Below are 17,180 nucleotides of genomic sequence, written 5' to 3' on the forward strand. Positions count from 1 at the left end.
ACATAATTTTAAACATAATAGTTTTAATAACTCGTTTCTAATAAATAATTTATTTTGTTTTTGCTATGATGAGAGAAACATATTTGGTTAGTTATTTTGCTATTTTTTTGTTGTTGTTGTTTTTGTTGTTGTTTTTGAGTTTAATGTAAATCCAGAAAATCTTCTACATTTTTTTTGTGTGGTGTAACACTAGTACACAAACCCACAGCGCCCTCTAGTGTCTCAAATAATCGCACATCCATAAACACTTAACAGAACCGCTGTGGTTTTTTGTTATCTTACACAAATGGATCTTCCCTTTTATCTCACACACAAAAAAGTATTATTTTAACCATATTTACTGTTTCAGACGAACACACACACACACACACACACACACACACACACACACACACACACACACACACACACACACACAGAGGGTAGATATGGGAGTCCTAAAGGGCAAAAGAACATACAAATGCAGTCACTTCTCATATGCGAGGGGTAAGGTCTGTCTTTGCATGAACAATTGACTGAAGCTGCTATTACACCTCTCACAAAGTGAAATAAAAAAAAACTTTAAAATGTTTAGTGTAAAAAATAAACAGTCAACCTGTCTAAAATGGTTAATTTTTTCCAAAATGTTATGGACAAACTTTTTTTTTTAACTTTTATTATAAATTTTTCTTCGGCTTAGTCCCTTTTCATCAGGGGTTTAACATATTATAAGTGCAATGGAATCACAAGGTTGATTTGATTCAGCTTTTAAAATTCTAGCAATCAGTATTTATTTATTTTTTTTAAACAGTGTAGTAGTTCAAGTACTGAAAAAATACTAACATACTAAAGCATGAGTTAAAAATGTGGGAGGAACTTTGTCACTAACTTTAATGTCACTGGTAATATTAGTTTTCTAACAGTTACATCATTCATTTTCATTTCGGCTTAGTCTCTTTAATCTGGGGTCGCCACACTGGAATGAACCACCAACTTATCGAGCATGTGTTTTACGCAATGGATGCCCTTCCAGCTGCTACTCGTCATCACTGGGAAACATCCACACACACACACACCAAAGACAATTTAGCTTACCCAATTCACCTGTACCACATGTAAACAGTGCACTAATGCTAATACTGTATCTATCTATCTATCTATCTATCTATCTATCTATCTATCTGTCTATCTGTCTGTCTGTCTGTCTGTCTGTCTGTCTGTCTGTCTGTCTGTCTGTCTGTCTGTCTGTCTGTCTGTCTGTCTGTCTGTCTGTCTGTCTGTCTGTCTTTCTGTCTGTCTTTCCGTCCGTCCGTCCGTCCGTCACTATTCATCTTTGCACAGTAGCTTTGGCAGCCTATATTGTATAAAGCACTATAAAAATAAAGGTGTTTGACTCAGCATTACTCAGCATATTCATTTACTGTGACTAATAGTAGTTCATACTCATGTTTGCAATGCCAAAGTCAGATCTGATTCTCTATAAACACAAAATAATCCACTGGATATCCTTAATGCATTATAAGACATTGTGGAGCAGAATTCCTGTCCATGCATGATAAATAACACACAAAACCACTGCATTGTTTTACCCTATTCCCAGTTTTTATTATTTTTTTGGTTGTTCAAAACACATACACACATGCACAAAAATCTTCATTAGCAAAATATATGATTTATACGTAACCAAACATTTTAATTTTAATTTTAAAGCTCATATATCATTTACAACAAGTATGCATTATCAGTATCACAAAAAACTTCTGAATCAATATGTTTGGAAATAAATGTGTATATTCAACAAGAACAAGAAGAATTCAATCTAAAGTGTTTCTTTCAATTTAATTTCATTTCAAAAACATTTCAAAATCTCACTGATCCCAAATGATTGAAGGATATTGTAAATGAATAATAAATCCAGAAATTTGAAAGAAGAAAGTAGAACCAAACGCCATTTTGTTTATGATTATGCTGGTCATTTTCATCAGTGCTTCAGGAGGAAGTCTTGTTAATCCATGAGCTGAACAGCCTTACTTGTTCAGAAACTCGCTGATCAGAAGATTTTCAAACTGCAAAACAAACAACAACAAAAAAAAGGTACGACATTACAAAAGTGGGAAAGAAAAATAGACAGTAGTTTAGAAATGTTTCTGGATGTTTAAAGTATACTGAGATTAAAATTATTATATATTAATGATTATATATTCAAATGATTAATATTAAATTTAATCTTTGGAAAGAGAAGAAATATTCTAATAAAGTTTTGGCCTGTAATACCTTCTTGTCTCCGAACTCGCAGGGCTTGGACTTGTCTTTCTTTTTAATGTAGTCATACTGCTTTTTGAAAGTAGCTGTTCGATCATCAGCCTGTGAAATTCAGACAAATAAACACAGTTATCATGTTTTCTTTGCGAATGTAAATAGATCTGAACATTAACCCTCCTGTTGACCTTTGGGTAAACAATTACCCAGGCAACTTTTCAACAGCAGAAAAAAAACCTAAGCAATTTTTCAAAAATCTTGTCATTTAGTGACCTTTTTCTAAAATGACTCCAACATTCTATATTTTTAGTTTTTATGAAGGGTACAACAGTTGTCCAATTTTGTCCTGCTAGTCAAAAAAATAAAAAAATTAAAAATTAATCACAAAAACACAAGGGTCAAGACTTGGCAAATGCAGTTTGAAGCTCATTGATGGGAAACACATACCGCTGAAACAAACTTCAGCCAGGCAGCTGAGAATTCATCTGAGAGACAAGTGCTCCTCTCACTGTCGTAAGGATACGGGATGTTCGGATTACTTGAGTCACATGAAGCCACTGCATAGACTGAAAGACAGTTTCAGATTAGATCTTGTGTTTTGTTTCCCAATTCTTATATTACTTTATTAGTTTATATATATATACACACACACACACACACACACACACACACACACAAAGTTACCCCCTTTAAATTTTTTTACACCCCCTTTAAATTTTTTTTTCCTTTTTGAAATATTTCCCAAATGATGTTTAACAGAGCAAGGATTTTTTCCCAGTATGTCTGATAGTGTATATATGATTATATATATATATATATATATATATATATATATATATATATATTTTTTTTTTTTGGCTAGAATAAAAGTAGTTTTTAAACTTTTAAAATCCCTTTTTAGATCAAAATTATTAGCCCCTTTAAACTATTTCTTTTTTTTCGACAGTCTACAATACAAATTATCATTTTACAATAGCTTGCTTAATTACCCTAACCTGCCTAGTTATGGCAAAAAATAAAAATAAATCAGTTATTATAAATGAGTTATTAAAACTATTATGTTTAGAAATGTGTTGAAAATAAAATCTCATCTCCGCTAAACAGAAATTGGGGAAATAAATAAACAGGGAGGCTAATAATTCAGGGTGGTTAATAATTCTGACTTCAACTGTGTATATATATATATAATATATATATTCAGGGAAAAAAAGGACAAATTTAAACTTTTAAAGGCTGATTTATAATTCTATGTAAAGCACATATGTTTGGTCCGGTGCTGCCTTTGCACAGTCGCATAGCCCTCGCTTTGGGCTGACGCTGACGAACATCTCTCAAAAATTGTAACAACTCATGGCAACAGGTAGGGCAAGCTCCGTGTGTGGGCAGTGCTGAGAGCCGCAAGCTCATTGGGGCGAATGTTTACAAGTGTTGAGTGCCGTGAAAGCACTCTACATAAAATCTTTTGTTTTGTGTTTACCTTTTTGTTGTTGCACGTCCGCCATTCCCACCTCTGAATGAACAAGTTACTTTTACATTAAGGTAGCATTTAATAAAAATAAAAAAAAGCGAAGAAAGTCGACACAGAGGAACATAAACTACTGCCAGTTAGCATTTGGGAAGTGTTGTTACAGAGCAACACAAACAGCAGGCTAAATGCACGACTACTTGCAAGGCATGTGCCATGGGTCACAGCAATCACTCGATGAAGAAGTATAAATCAGCCTTGAGGCAGGGGCAAAATTTAGGACTCTGTAAAAGCTTACCATTTATTAATCCAGAAAGGCTTGTGAACATTGATGCTGAGAAATCACTGTCCATGTAGATCACCATCTGCAGCAAATATAGAGGTTGTGGAAAATGTATGATTTATTTCATAGTTCAGCCTCTTTGTGTTTTCTGTCTTTATAGATCATTTTAGCCTAGTTTGAAAGTAGTTGCAGTCAGATTTGTGAATGCAGTGCTTTCTGAATGTTGAGTTTGGACTAAAGCTTGATCAGAAGCAGCAAGAATATACTGTACAGCAGCTTTCAGATTAAAGGCTGCATGGAATGTACAGTATTCTGTACTGTGGAAAAGCCAAAACAAAACTGCCAGATTTTGGTCAGATGATCAGTTTAAACTGTCTTCGGAAGAGAACTGTAAAAACCATGCTAAAAAAGATTCCATCTTCAGTCAAAATTCACGGAATATTCTACAAACCTTTGAGTATTTTTTTCCGGCATTCATGATGTTGATTGTTTTGATGAGATCAGTAGCAGTGAGCTGTCAAAAAATTATTATCAACATTAAAATCAACAGGTTTTCCAATAAAAACAATAAACCCTAATTGCAATATATGTATTAACTTTCAAAATCCTAGATTCACAATCGTATGCCATAAACACACTTAAACATTGCAAAACAAGCAGGAGAATGCTATTATTTTTAAGCCGATCACTTAAACGCAATCATTAAACCAGAAACAATATACAACATAAACCTTATATTTTGTTCAGTTGTATCTCTAGCATGTTGCCACTTTAGGAAATTTACACGAGTGATGTTATTGTGTGTATTTCATTATGGATACAATACATTGCTTTGGTTTGTTTAGGTGGATGATGCCTTAAAGGAAAAATTCTGTCATCATTTACTCGCCCCTATTTGAGCTGCTTTTCTTCTTTTGTACATGACAATGGAAGGTTGTTTGTTCCAGCAAACAGCATTCTTCAAAACATAATATTTTTTGTTCAACAGAAAAAAATAAAAATAAAAAATTCTGAAGATTTAAAATTTCATGCAAGAGAATAAATAATGAGGCATTTTTGAGTGATCTATCCTTTTTGGGTCCAGTCACATACAAAAAAAATACAAATATATAACAGATGTATATATACAGTTGAAATCAGAATTAAATCCCCTAAATTATTAGTCCCCTTGTTTATTTTTATTTCTAATTAACGGTGATGAGTTTTTTTTAACACATTTGTTAACATAATAGTCATCAATAACTCATCTCTAATAACTGCATTATTTTATCTTTGCCATGATGACAGTAAATAATTTTTGACTACATATTCTTCAAGACACTTATATACAGCTTAAATTGACATTTAAAGGCTTAACTAGGTTAATTAGGTTAACTAGGCAGGTTATGGTAATTAGGCAAGTTATTGTAAAACAATGGTTTGTTAGACTATCATAAAAAATACAGCTTAAAGGGGCTAATATTTTTGACCTTAAAATGGCTCTTAAAAAATGTAAAACTGCTTTTATTCTAGCTGAAATAAAACAAATTAGACTTTTTCCAGAAGAAAAAAAATGTTATCAGACATACTGTGAAAATGTCCTTAATCTGTTAAACATCATTTAGGAAATATTTAAAAAAGAAAAAAAAATTCTAAGGGGTGGTGTAATAATTCTGACTTCAACTTTATGTATTGAAACTGTTTATATACTTACAGACTCCTCAGGAAAATCAAACTTTCCTTCACTTCCCACTCCTGACATGTAGATGAATATGTTGTCATTTTCTTCACTGCATCAAATCAAAATAACGGTGCTTTGTTTATTTTAGTGCAAAATCATGTGAGCTGCTAGCAGGAAATACAGGGCCAAGAACAGAAGAAGCAGGTCTGACACAATCAATTGTACATTAGCATACCAAATTATAATTTTTGGCAAATTGGTTTTGGTTGTAGGTGATGCTGTCATCTAAATAGTCACAGTGCTTCTGTACTAGATGATTGGCCCCTAAATACTTGCACAAAAGTAAAAATACTGAAACACTCAATCTTCCACACAAACCTTCTTATGATTTTTTTTTCAGCAGTGTCATCCCCTTGAAGAACGGCAAGAAACGTCTTTGCGTTCACCTTCTATAAGATACATGCATAATTGTGCTCAGAAACTTTGCGAAAACATAAAACAATATCTGGCATGTATAAAACAAGAAAAACGTTACATCTCCAGTGTAGTCATGTGGAACTGATTTGTACACGTTTGTCTGATCAACAACACTGCGAATGTCTCCAGGCAAGGGATTTCTGCAGACAGAAAAGAAACCATTAAACAAACAAAAATAAATTAATAATTAAAAAAAGTTATATATATATATATATATATATATATATATATATATATATATATATATATATATATATATATATATATATATTTATTTATATATATATATATATATATATATATATATATATATATATATATATATATATATATATATATATATATATATATATATATTTATGCTGAAACTTTTTGGAGATTTTTTCATAAGATTTTTGACAGATTTAAATGTGTGTGTATATATATATATATATATATATATATATATATATATATATATATATATATATATATATTAGGGGTGTAACGGTTCACAAAAATCACAGTTCAGTTCGATACGACACTGGTGTCACAAAAGCCAGAGGATTTCTCAGATTTTAATGAACCGGCCCTATTATTAGTTAACAATAATAACTGTGCTGTTCTCACATGTACTGTCTAATATTGCACAGTTGATATTGACATATAACTTATTATTTGCATATGTCATCTTAATAGCAGTAAAGGTCTTTTCATAAGCAGCATAATTAGTTTCATCTAAGTGATTGCATGCTCTTTAGCGATGGTGAAGCGGTGTCAGTCGCACAATTGACAGCATTATGATGATTAAATGAAGGATTAAATAACATCTCATGCTTAAAATGTGTAGATTCAGTGGCAAACACTGTTCCCTGAAAACTCTGTTCCACCGGCTTTTTGGTTAATGATTTAGTCATTTCCATAGCGGACTTTAAATACTGGAAGTCTTTTATCCACTCTTGGAAAAGTGTAAATGCTTGATTGACATTCAGCACATGATCACTGATCAGATGTGCCATTAGTTGTAACTTTAGCTGGTTTCTAAAACTAAATCTGTCAGTGTTGTCTTCATTCTCTCGTATCCAGATCTTTATGTTTTCGCAGTTGTAGCTCCCTGTCATTGGAACTAAGTGATTGACAGCTGATATTAACCAATCCATTCGCGTTCTGTTCTAGCGCAGTGGGTCACTAAGAAGAGCTTGAAGGCGGGGCAAGCATTGCGGGCTTTGTTTACTGGAAGTTGATGTCAACTGTTTTAAACCATTCCAGAGCACTGCGTTTGGCATTTTTAGGTGCAAAGATGCTTAATGTGTTAGTGCCTAATTCCGCGCACGTGGTGAACATTTTGCTGTGAAAACTGGTCGCACGACATCAGTTTTATGCACTCCCAAATATATTTTGACATCGCATAGATAACATTTCGGGTGCATATACGACCAAAACGGTCGCAATTTCAAGCCCTGTCTCATATCCACAGCTGTAAATGTACCGAAACCAAAGTGTTCCCAAACGCTATGTTGGTTATAAGAGGATTACATTAATGTTATTGCCATTTTGTGAGAAAACATTATATTTTGTACACTTATTCTCTTTTATCTTTTTAGATATTTGTCTGAATTGTTAGATTTGTAATGCGTACCGAACCGAAAGTCTCGTACTGCATGATTCAATACAAATACAAGTATCGTTACACCTTTAAAAAAAAAAAAAAAATATATATATATATATATATATATATATATATGTATATATGTATATATATATATATATATATATACTGTATATATACATGTATATATATATATATATATATATATATATATATATATATATATATATATTAAGGGTGTAACGATACTCTGTCAAAAATCTTATGAAAAATCACCAAAAAACACATGAAAACCAAATGCTGCAAGACAAAACTCACTCGGGATTATTAGCGATGTCATCATACGTCATCACCACAATCTGCTTTTCAGGAATTCCTTGTTTTCTAATTAACTGATATGCGCAGCACACATTGGCCTAAAACACACACACACACACACACACACACACACACACACACACACACACACACGCGCACACACGCACACACACACACAAAGATGTTTTCCATGTTTATGAACAGTCATACATACAAGCTATTGTCCAGCAAAGCTTGAGGAATTTCCAAGTAACATGTCTTTAAAGAAATACGGAAAAAGAAGCACAAACCTGATGTCTGTAATTGTCCCAGCCCTTTGAGCCAGCAACAAGGAGAACCCAAGTTTTTCCAGACATTTCTTAAAGCTTTTCAAAGTCTAGGGAATTTAAAACAAATGTAATTAAAGATATAACAGTTTTAGTGAGAATTTATTTTAACTCAGCTTTAGAGTCACTTTCTGTTAATGAAGTGCTGTTAATATCAACCCCTCATTGTGATGTCAATAAATAATACCAGTACATATACCAGTACAGTGCAATAACATTATTGATATAGAAGACAACATATTTACATTCTAAATGATTGGTGATTTGTGAAGTATCAGCTGTTCTTCTGTGTTCGTCCAGGTGTTTGGTTGACTTTAAGCTGACCGTGTCTGTCTTTATATAGGATGTCTGTCACTTTGATCTGAGACGCATGGGTGGAGAGTTTGGTGTGGTTTTCCTTTTAATATTATGCAATATTTCAATGTTAGTAATAACTATTTCCATGCTAGTAAAAATGGGATTGTAAAGATTAAATATATAGCGTGCAATAAGCTTTTGAGCACAAAATTAACTAAATATGATTAAACATTTAAAAAGCTACATTGAAAATAAGAAATAAGAAGACAAATAACCTTGCATTGGGTGCAGATGAAATGAGCTGCAATTATTGAAAGTTTTGTTTTTGGACATTACATTTTCTTAATCGCATCTAAACATCTTTAACAGCTTCAAAGGGCTGTCTTATCTTTTCCCTTGTACTACTTTTGCAGCACATTTATTAATTATATATTCATCTTATGTAACTTTGGGTGTTTAGATTGTTGCAGATTTGATGTGCTTTGTGAAAGCAAGTAAACTGGTTTACATTTAGTTACTTTTAAAATTGCATACAAGTAATCAAAAAAGATAAAGTCATTCTTTAGGCTGTTCAGAGTTTAATCTTGTTTTATCAGCATGTTTTAATTTTACAAAGAGTATTGTTTGTGTGGCCTGCGATTCTTCAGAATTAGATAAGCCAAATAAATGATTGATTTTAATACATTTATTTGTGTCTATTGAGCGGCTATTGAGCGGTGTTATAATTAAACACTTGGAAACTTTTTATTGATGATTTTGGAGTTTAGTAGGCAAATATTCTCACATTTAACATTAATATTGGCTATATGAAATGTTTCATTTAGAGTTTTTAATGATGACTAGTGCGGTACTACAATAATACAAATGTAGTAAACTTATAAAACACCGAAAAATCTGACTTCATTGGTAAAAATGTACAGAGTAAACTGTCAAAATAAAAACAGGACAAAGGCATTTGACTATCTTGTTCATAAGCAATGGTGTCAGGATTTTCTATTGTATTTTTTTGTTTAACTATCATTAACAAAAACTAATAAAAACTGTAATATGTGTATTGTTCATTGATGGTTCATAATAGTAAATAACCATATTTTAAAGTGCCAAAATGTAATCTAATCTTGTTTCTTTCATGACTTCTTCAGAAACTGAAAGATTAGAAACTGTGTAATCAAAACTCTGGCACAGACAGGTTTAACAATCACTGACTGTGATTCACAATTCTGTAATCTCGTCATTTCTTAATAAATCATAAAATAAGATAAGATGATAAGACAACATGAACTGTATTGCAAGCATAAAATCATTTCACAAAGAAAGAATGATTCATTTGTTACAAATGTGTGTGAGACAGGAACTTTCAGGTTTATGGATGATTTATGGATAAGTTTTTGCAAAACAAGATGTCATATTGGTACTATTAATGTAAAACAAATAAATTAATATAGACATGTGGAAATAAAATAAATGTAGAAATGAATAATAATAATAATAATAATAATAATAATAATAATAATAATAATAATAATAATGATAATAATAATAATAATAAAGCCATAAAAAGGATATATACAAATATTATTATAATTTTTTAATTTTATTTGTGTATTAATTTACATTTGCTTTTTGCCTTTATTTTACATTTACAGTTTGTTTGTGATTTTGTAAAATTGCACATTGCACTTTTTCTTTTCTTTTTTAACCCTCTACTCCACGCGTCATGATAGGTCTATAAAAAATAAATAAATAAATAAATTAATTAAAATAAATTTGACTGTTTTTCTTTTTTTTTTAATTCTTAACTCGAAGTGCTGTAAAAAAAAAAAAAATTTTATTACATTATACATTATGATATGTTGACATGGCAACAACATTCAGCAGTGGATCTAACTTAGAAATTTCAAAGTTAGAACTTCCCCTATAATTAATCATTTTGTTGTTAGAAATAATTTAATTGGGGTTGCAGTATTATAAGCTTTAACACAGAACTTATAAATGACACCTTATACACACTTTCCAACAGCAACTGATTTTCCAACTACGGTGACCCAGAAGGGACGTTGTGGAGGAGAAAAATATTGGCTGGGTGAAAAAAAAATGGGTAGGAGAAAAAAAAAATGGGTGAAAGAAAAAAATGGGTAGGAGGAAAATATATATTTCTAAGTTTTTTGCCTTCCCTTGCAAAAATGTTTTGCATTCTCTCCCAAAACTGTTTCTCCACAAACACTTCCTGTTCACGTAAACCCTCCCATTTTTTGCCTAAATTCTTCCGTATTTATCCATTCTATGTCACTTTCTTTACATTAAATCTGTACGTTGATCGTCACCTTTCATATGCAACCTCTGAACAAGTGAATGCATGTATAAGCGCTGACTGACAGACGCACTCCGTACAATAAACTGATCCCAGATCAGCTTCTGTAAACACCATTTAAAGTGACACCTCTGTTATCAAACAAGTGAGCACCAATGAATCTAATGTTTTGTTTAATTTGATAACAGAGGTTTCGCTGTAAGAATGCACAGATCAATAATGAAAGCATTCCCTTATTTTAGAAACTGTTTGTGCTCATTTAAGAGAAAATTAGCTGTTTAACATAAAACATGCAGGATGGAGATCTTTACATGTTATTCAGTGTATTTGTCTGTCTGTTTAAACATACACCCGAATCCAAAAGTGTCTGCACTTTTGCTCCTCTGTAAATGGCGTGTACAGAAAGCTGATCTGGGATCAGATTATTGTACAGAGCGTGTCTGTCAGCCAGCGCTTACATGCATTCACAGGTTCAGAGGTTGCTTATGAAAGGCGACGGTCGACGCAGAGCTCTTGCTTGTTGGCATAAATGCATAATTTTAATGGTTTAGTGTAATGGTTGATTTTTATAATTGCCTATAATCTATTTGTATACTTTATTTATGTATTTACTTTCTTATTTTTTGTTTGTTTGTTGTAATGTTTATCTGTTAGAACTTATATTGTATTGCTACCAAAAACAAGTGACACAATTTCTTTCATTCCAATTACAACAAATAATTCCAACAAGTCCTGCAGGAATTATAAAATCCTGCAGGATTTGTCACTTGCTTGGATCCATTGTAAAAACCTGTATGAAATTCCTGCACATATTGTCAATGTGTCCTACAGGATTTTTGAATTCCTGCAAAACAGCAGCTTTTCTGAAGGGAAAAAAAAATGAATCCATCAGGATTCCTGCAAAAAGTACTGCATGATTCTAAAACCTGTAGGAATTGCCTGCACATATTGTCAATTTGTCCTGCAGGATTTCATAATTCCTACAGGATACCAGCAGGTTCCTGCAGAAAAAAATGAAAATCCTGCAGGATTCCTGTAGGCTATTTTTGTAAGGGCTTTAATGTAAAGAAAGTGAGTGCAGACATTTTAATATTAATTTTAGTGTGCTTTCAAGATTAAAAATATATCAGAAATACGGGAAAATACTTAATGATGGAATGATAGTGGGATAGAATGGTAAAATACGGGAGAATTTCGGCAAAAATGGGAGGGTTTACATGAATGAGAACAGGAAGTGTTTGTGGAGAGACAGTTTTGCGAGATAACACAAAACCATCTTTGCGAGGTATCGCAAAAAAAAAAAAAAAAAAATTTAAAATATGTTTTCTTATCACTTGTTTTTTTTTTCCCCCATCCATTTTTTTTTCCTACACCTATTTTCTTTTTACCCCACCATCACATCACTTCCGGGTCTCCGTATCCAACAGCTTTCATTCATTCCATTATTTTTTGCTGAATATTATTAAAAACAAACCTAAAATTGTATTATCGTGTATACAACATACAGTAAATATACATATTTTCTCCAGTAAATATTATATCAAATAAATAACAAGTCTAGTCTATCTAGATGCATCAGAATAATGTAGCTTCTAGCTAACAATATTTATACATTATACTATATATGCCTGTTTTGGGCTAACCTACTTGAACTGTCTGCATCACTGCTCTTATCAAATGTTCAATCTGCATCATTCTCATGGTCACTGAAACCCATCTCATCCTCACTTTTATCTGCAGGAAGAGCCAGTTTTGACCTTTTCTTCTTTCACTTATCATAGAACATGGTGGTGCCCGCTAATACACTGTTCCCTGTATTCATATCTAATCAAAACTAGTATTGCCAATAAAACTAGATTTAATCCATAATGCAAATGCCATTACCACATGACTAATCAACATTATATTACTAGCATTCATGATGCTATTGTAGCTCAAAAGTGCACAGCTGACCTTGCAAGCTAGCCAACCCATTGCAATATTGCATGTTTCACTATTGGACAGTGTGGCCATTTGGCAACACACACATTTGAGCGATTAAAAAAAATAATAATAATCTGATAACAAAAACGAGTTGTGAATATGTCATCATAACTTACTGGAGGTGATGTTCCAGATATTTTTGTCGGATCTGACATAATTTGATCCTTTGTTTTTATTGACATTTACATTAGCATTCAGCAACTACTCACAATAAACACTTGTCTGTCAGAAATCACGCCACAGAAAAACAGTGCATGTCATGTGACTTAACCAAAGCACATCATTGGCTACACAAAGCTCTTCTCTTTCCAACAAAATATTAGAATAATGGTCTTAAAGAAACAGTGGCAGGAAAATGAACAAATATTATGTTGCCATATGGCAACACCATGCGGTAGAGCATTAATGCTTGGATACAATACAATTAAATCAGAGATACTTCATTTATGAACTAAAAACACCTGTCCCGGCCAACTGAACCATACCTAACCCCGATTCAGAGCACTCACACTTGACAACCGAGTGTGAAGGGGAAGGGCTTCAAAATTTACCCCTAAGAATTGGGACAGCACTAGAGCACCTGCACACGTCATAATATGTCATCGCAATCTCTTCATATGAGATCAGACGATGGCGACTGCTGTAGTCATTCCAGTTGTGTTATTTTTTGGTATTTATCTTCAGGAAATCACTGAAGGCATATATGTTATCATAACGATCTAATGTGGCAAAAAGATTGTAACTATACTGCGCATTTACACAGTGGCCTTATTTATCTATGTAAACACAAACACAGCATTAGCATTATAGCAGACAGTGTAAAAAGCCCATTTCCAGCCACCAGACTTTTCTAACAAGGTATTCCAGTGTCATCGAGTGTCAGAATGTTGTGGGACTGCTATATAGGAGTTATGATTAGAGATTATAGATTGCATATTTTAGTGTTTTTTATTTTAGATTTTTTATTTTTTTTAAAGTGTGATGAAAAAACACAAATGCGGTTATAAATATATAAAAACGTGTTTGTTTGTTGTAAAAAATTCGTAATAATGACAAATATACTAAATTTGCAGATCTCCTTACTTCCGGGTGCAGCTGTGGCTGGTGTATTCTGTTCTAATCTGTATTCTAATCTTCGCTTGAAGCGGTGTACACCCCTTGCCCTAAGCCGTACGCCTTCAAGCTAAAGAGAATTGGGACACCCCTTCACATGCACGCGCAATATGAGGGGTAGGGGTAAGGGAAAGGGCTAAGGGGTAGATTTGGGATTGGGCCTAAGTGAATGTTTATGAATGTGCAGTTGGAGGGTGCTCTGTCGTTTTGTACTTCCCAAGAAACCATGAAATGTGGTAAAATTGCTGAGTTTAGTTGGTGATTAGTAGGGAGGACAAGGCTAAATCATGACGAGATTTCTCATGAGGTGAAAAGTTGTCTCGTGAATTGTGATGTTAGGATGGAGTGTAAGGCTGGTCACTACTCTTGAGTACTTATAGACGGGCTTCTTTTAGGCTACTTGTAGTTTGATTCATATTTAAAACAGATACTTAACTTGCTCTACATTTTTAAAGGTAATGCTACTTTTGCTTGAGTATTATTTTTCACTCTACTCTTTCCACATCTGACAATACGTTTTATTTTTTACGAGATTTTACGACTGCTGCTTCTAGATTTGGTGTCCAGCAGCTTGACTAGTTTTGTCTGAAGGGTTTCTGTAGATGATGAGCAGTGCTGTGGGTCTGATCTCTGCGCAGGTGAGATGAGATCAGTCCGTCAGGTGTGGATCTCAGTGTTGTGTGACAGAGACAGAGTGCCTGTGCTGGAGCGTTCAGCCTCACGGCGTGTGTGACGACTCGCAGACACCAGCATTTGAATTTCACATCCAGAAAGAAGCAGCTCGTCGTCAAACACATTCTCATTTCAGTGTCAGGTGGACTTAGAGGCAATCAATCACAGTGTCAAGTTGATTTTTCCCTCTTTTATTTTGTCTCATTTTAAACCGTTCAGAAGGAAATCTCTCTAATTAAAGTTGCTGCTAAAGTTGAAGACAGAGAAGCACGCCTCTGCTTATGATTAGGCTGTACACTGCAAAAAAAAAAAGCTTTTTTTTTAGATTTTTTTTGTTTTGTTTCTAGTGCAAATATCTAAATATTCTTAAACCAAGAATCATTTTCTAGCCAAGCAATAAAAAATTGCCTTGTTTTAAGAAATTATATGTCAAAATTAAATGAGCTTTTCCTTGAAACAAGCATTGTTAAATCTAATAATTTAATAGTATAACAATAGTCATTTCAGTGTTATTGTCAAGATCACAAGCAATCCATGCTTGCAAATCGCTGGTAAACATGCATCTTCACTTGGACTACAATACTGTCACTTTATGCACTACATTTCCTGTCATGCACCTCGCACACACCTGTTTTGGAATCACCAATTATTAGACAGATACAACCGGGAGCTGATCAATACACAGACTATATACACAGATCACATTCCCACACAGTACTGTATGTACCTGGATGATGGAGGCTTTCAGCAGTGCTTCTGACAGAGCACCAGTTTGATCAACAGTTCTCAGTGTCGGCAGGAGAATTTTCCCTCGGGACACCAACAACTGGCGCTATTTCCCAATCAAATCCCTACAAGAGCAAGTTATTGATTTGTTAACGCGACACGAATGTCAGATTTGAGTTCAGATTTTCCAATTCGAGAGATTTGCGTGAAACGTGCGTCAATTGCACAAAACACTCAACTATCGCTACTTTATTCGCGTGAATCGCATCATTTGTGCCGCCTCATTCTCGCGTAACACGCCGCAGGATGTCTTTTCATGCCTTTGCATTGACTTAACATGTAAATCACTTGCACTTGATACTTCTTCCACGTCAGGTGTGAACGCAGCATAAGTGTTTTCTATGTTTAGTCTTTTCGTGTTCCATGACCCTTGCCTTGTTTCTTTGTTTTCATTGTTTGCTGCTCTATTGACCATTTGCCTGTGCTCCTGGATTGTTCTCATGCTTCTGTTTGCACCCCTTGACCATTGCCTGTCTGACATTCCTAAATAAAGCTACACATGGATCCACAACTGCGTTGTTACCCGACATTTTGGTTACAGTTATTCAGGGATGTTTTAAGTAATTATATATCATGTTTCATTTGTGCATCTTGTAATGATTTATTTATTTATTTGTTGCTATGATCACTCTGTCATTAATATATTTTAATCTGCTTTATTTTGGGACTTTTATTGTCATTTACAAGGGATTTATAAAGCTTAAATTGTCCTCACTATAGATTAGGTCACACAGTTGTTGTGTTCATGAAGCATTTATTTACATATAGTTATTATTTCTATATGCCTGGATTATAAGATATATAAATGTTGATTTGAATAGTTTATTAATAAATTAATAACTCGTTTTAAGGATCCACTAAAACCACTGACTTCTCCTAAATGCTTTGTATATCATGCAATACTTAATTTCATAATGAAAAATGAATCAGTTACAAAATATGAAAGTACAGTTGTTAAGAATACAACAACAACAACAACAATAATAATAATAATAATAGTGTAGTTATAATGTAGTGCTTAAATGATGAATTGACTATTTGCTAATGCTTAATAAATTCTTTTTTGTGTGTAGTTATTATAGTGTTACCAAATTTTATTAAATATTTAGTCTCACACTTTTGAAACAAAATTATGTCTGCGCAAGTAAAATAAATTCATTTTATTTAGAAGCGTTTACAGTAGGAAAGTACTTGTTGTATTGGTTTGGCTTTGTGAAATAAATATGCTATGTACTGTATTTCAACAGTTTTGATTTATTTAAATGTTCATTATTTTGGATGATTATCCATTAAATGCAGCAAATTAAGAACACAATACAAAAAAAAAAAGAAATAGACTAAGACATTTGAAGCAAAAATACAGCTTATCTTGCCATATTCAGAAATTTTAAACAATAAATAATCAATATTGATGGGTCTGTGCATTTCTTTCAGCTTTCATCATAGTTTTATTTTCAATCAGGGTGTTGTATTTATTCAGTTATTTTATTATATTTATTAATTAATTAATTAATTAATTAATTAATTAAATAATTATCTATTTATCTTTCAGCTCTGTTAGGAGTCACTTGTGAGTTCCTGGTGAAGCAAAAGACAATTCATCAAAGGTAGGACTCTCAGTCTATGTTTGTTTGCTTTGTTTAGAAAAGCTGCTTGACAGAGA

At 33.0% G+C, this 17,180-nt stretch overlaps 1 protein-coding gene and 1 long non-coding RNA gene across 2 annotated transcripts in view; one reads left to right on the forward strand and one right to left on the reverse strand.

The window, feature by feature from the left end:
• LOC141376888 (uncharacterized) overlaps positions 1-17,180 on the forward strand; it is a 129,052-nt gene extending 111,872 nt beyond the window's left edge. Inside the window, exon 4 of the long non-coding RNA XR_015504733.1 lies at positions 17,070-17,180. This is a non-coding gene — a long non-coding RNA (uncharacterized LOC141376888). The remainder of the gene's footprint in view (positions 1-17,069) is intronic.
• On the reverse strand, positions 1,560-8,679 carry LOC137496779 (legumain). The gene is made up of 11 exons (XM_087277098.1): positions 8,601-8,679; positions 8,320-8,405; positions 8,030-8,127; positions 6,182-6,263; positions 6,025-6,095; positions 5,680-5,755; positions 4,438-4,500; positions 4,002-4,068; positions 2,686-2,804; positions 2,254-2,343; positions 1,560-2,045 (listed from the first exon to the last, which is right to left on the reverse strand). Exons 2-11 carry the CDS (start codon positions 8,383-8,385, stop codon positions 2,007-2,009), a joined length of 771 nt encoding a protein of 256 aa, XP_087133224.1. The 5' UTR covers positions 8,386-8,405; positions 8,601-8,679; the 3' UTR covers positions 1,560-2,006.

Source organism: Danio rerio, chromosome 12, assembly GCF_052040795.2.
Source record: "Danio rerio strain M-AB ecotype USA chromosome 12, GRCz13ab, whole genome shotgun sequence".
Classification (NCBI taxonomy): domain Eukaryota; kingdom Metazoa; phylum Chordata; class Actinopteri; order Cypriniformes; family Danionidae; genus Danio; species Danio rerio.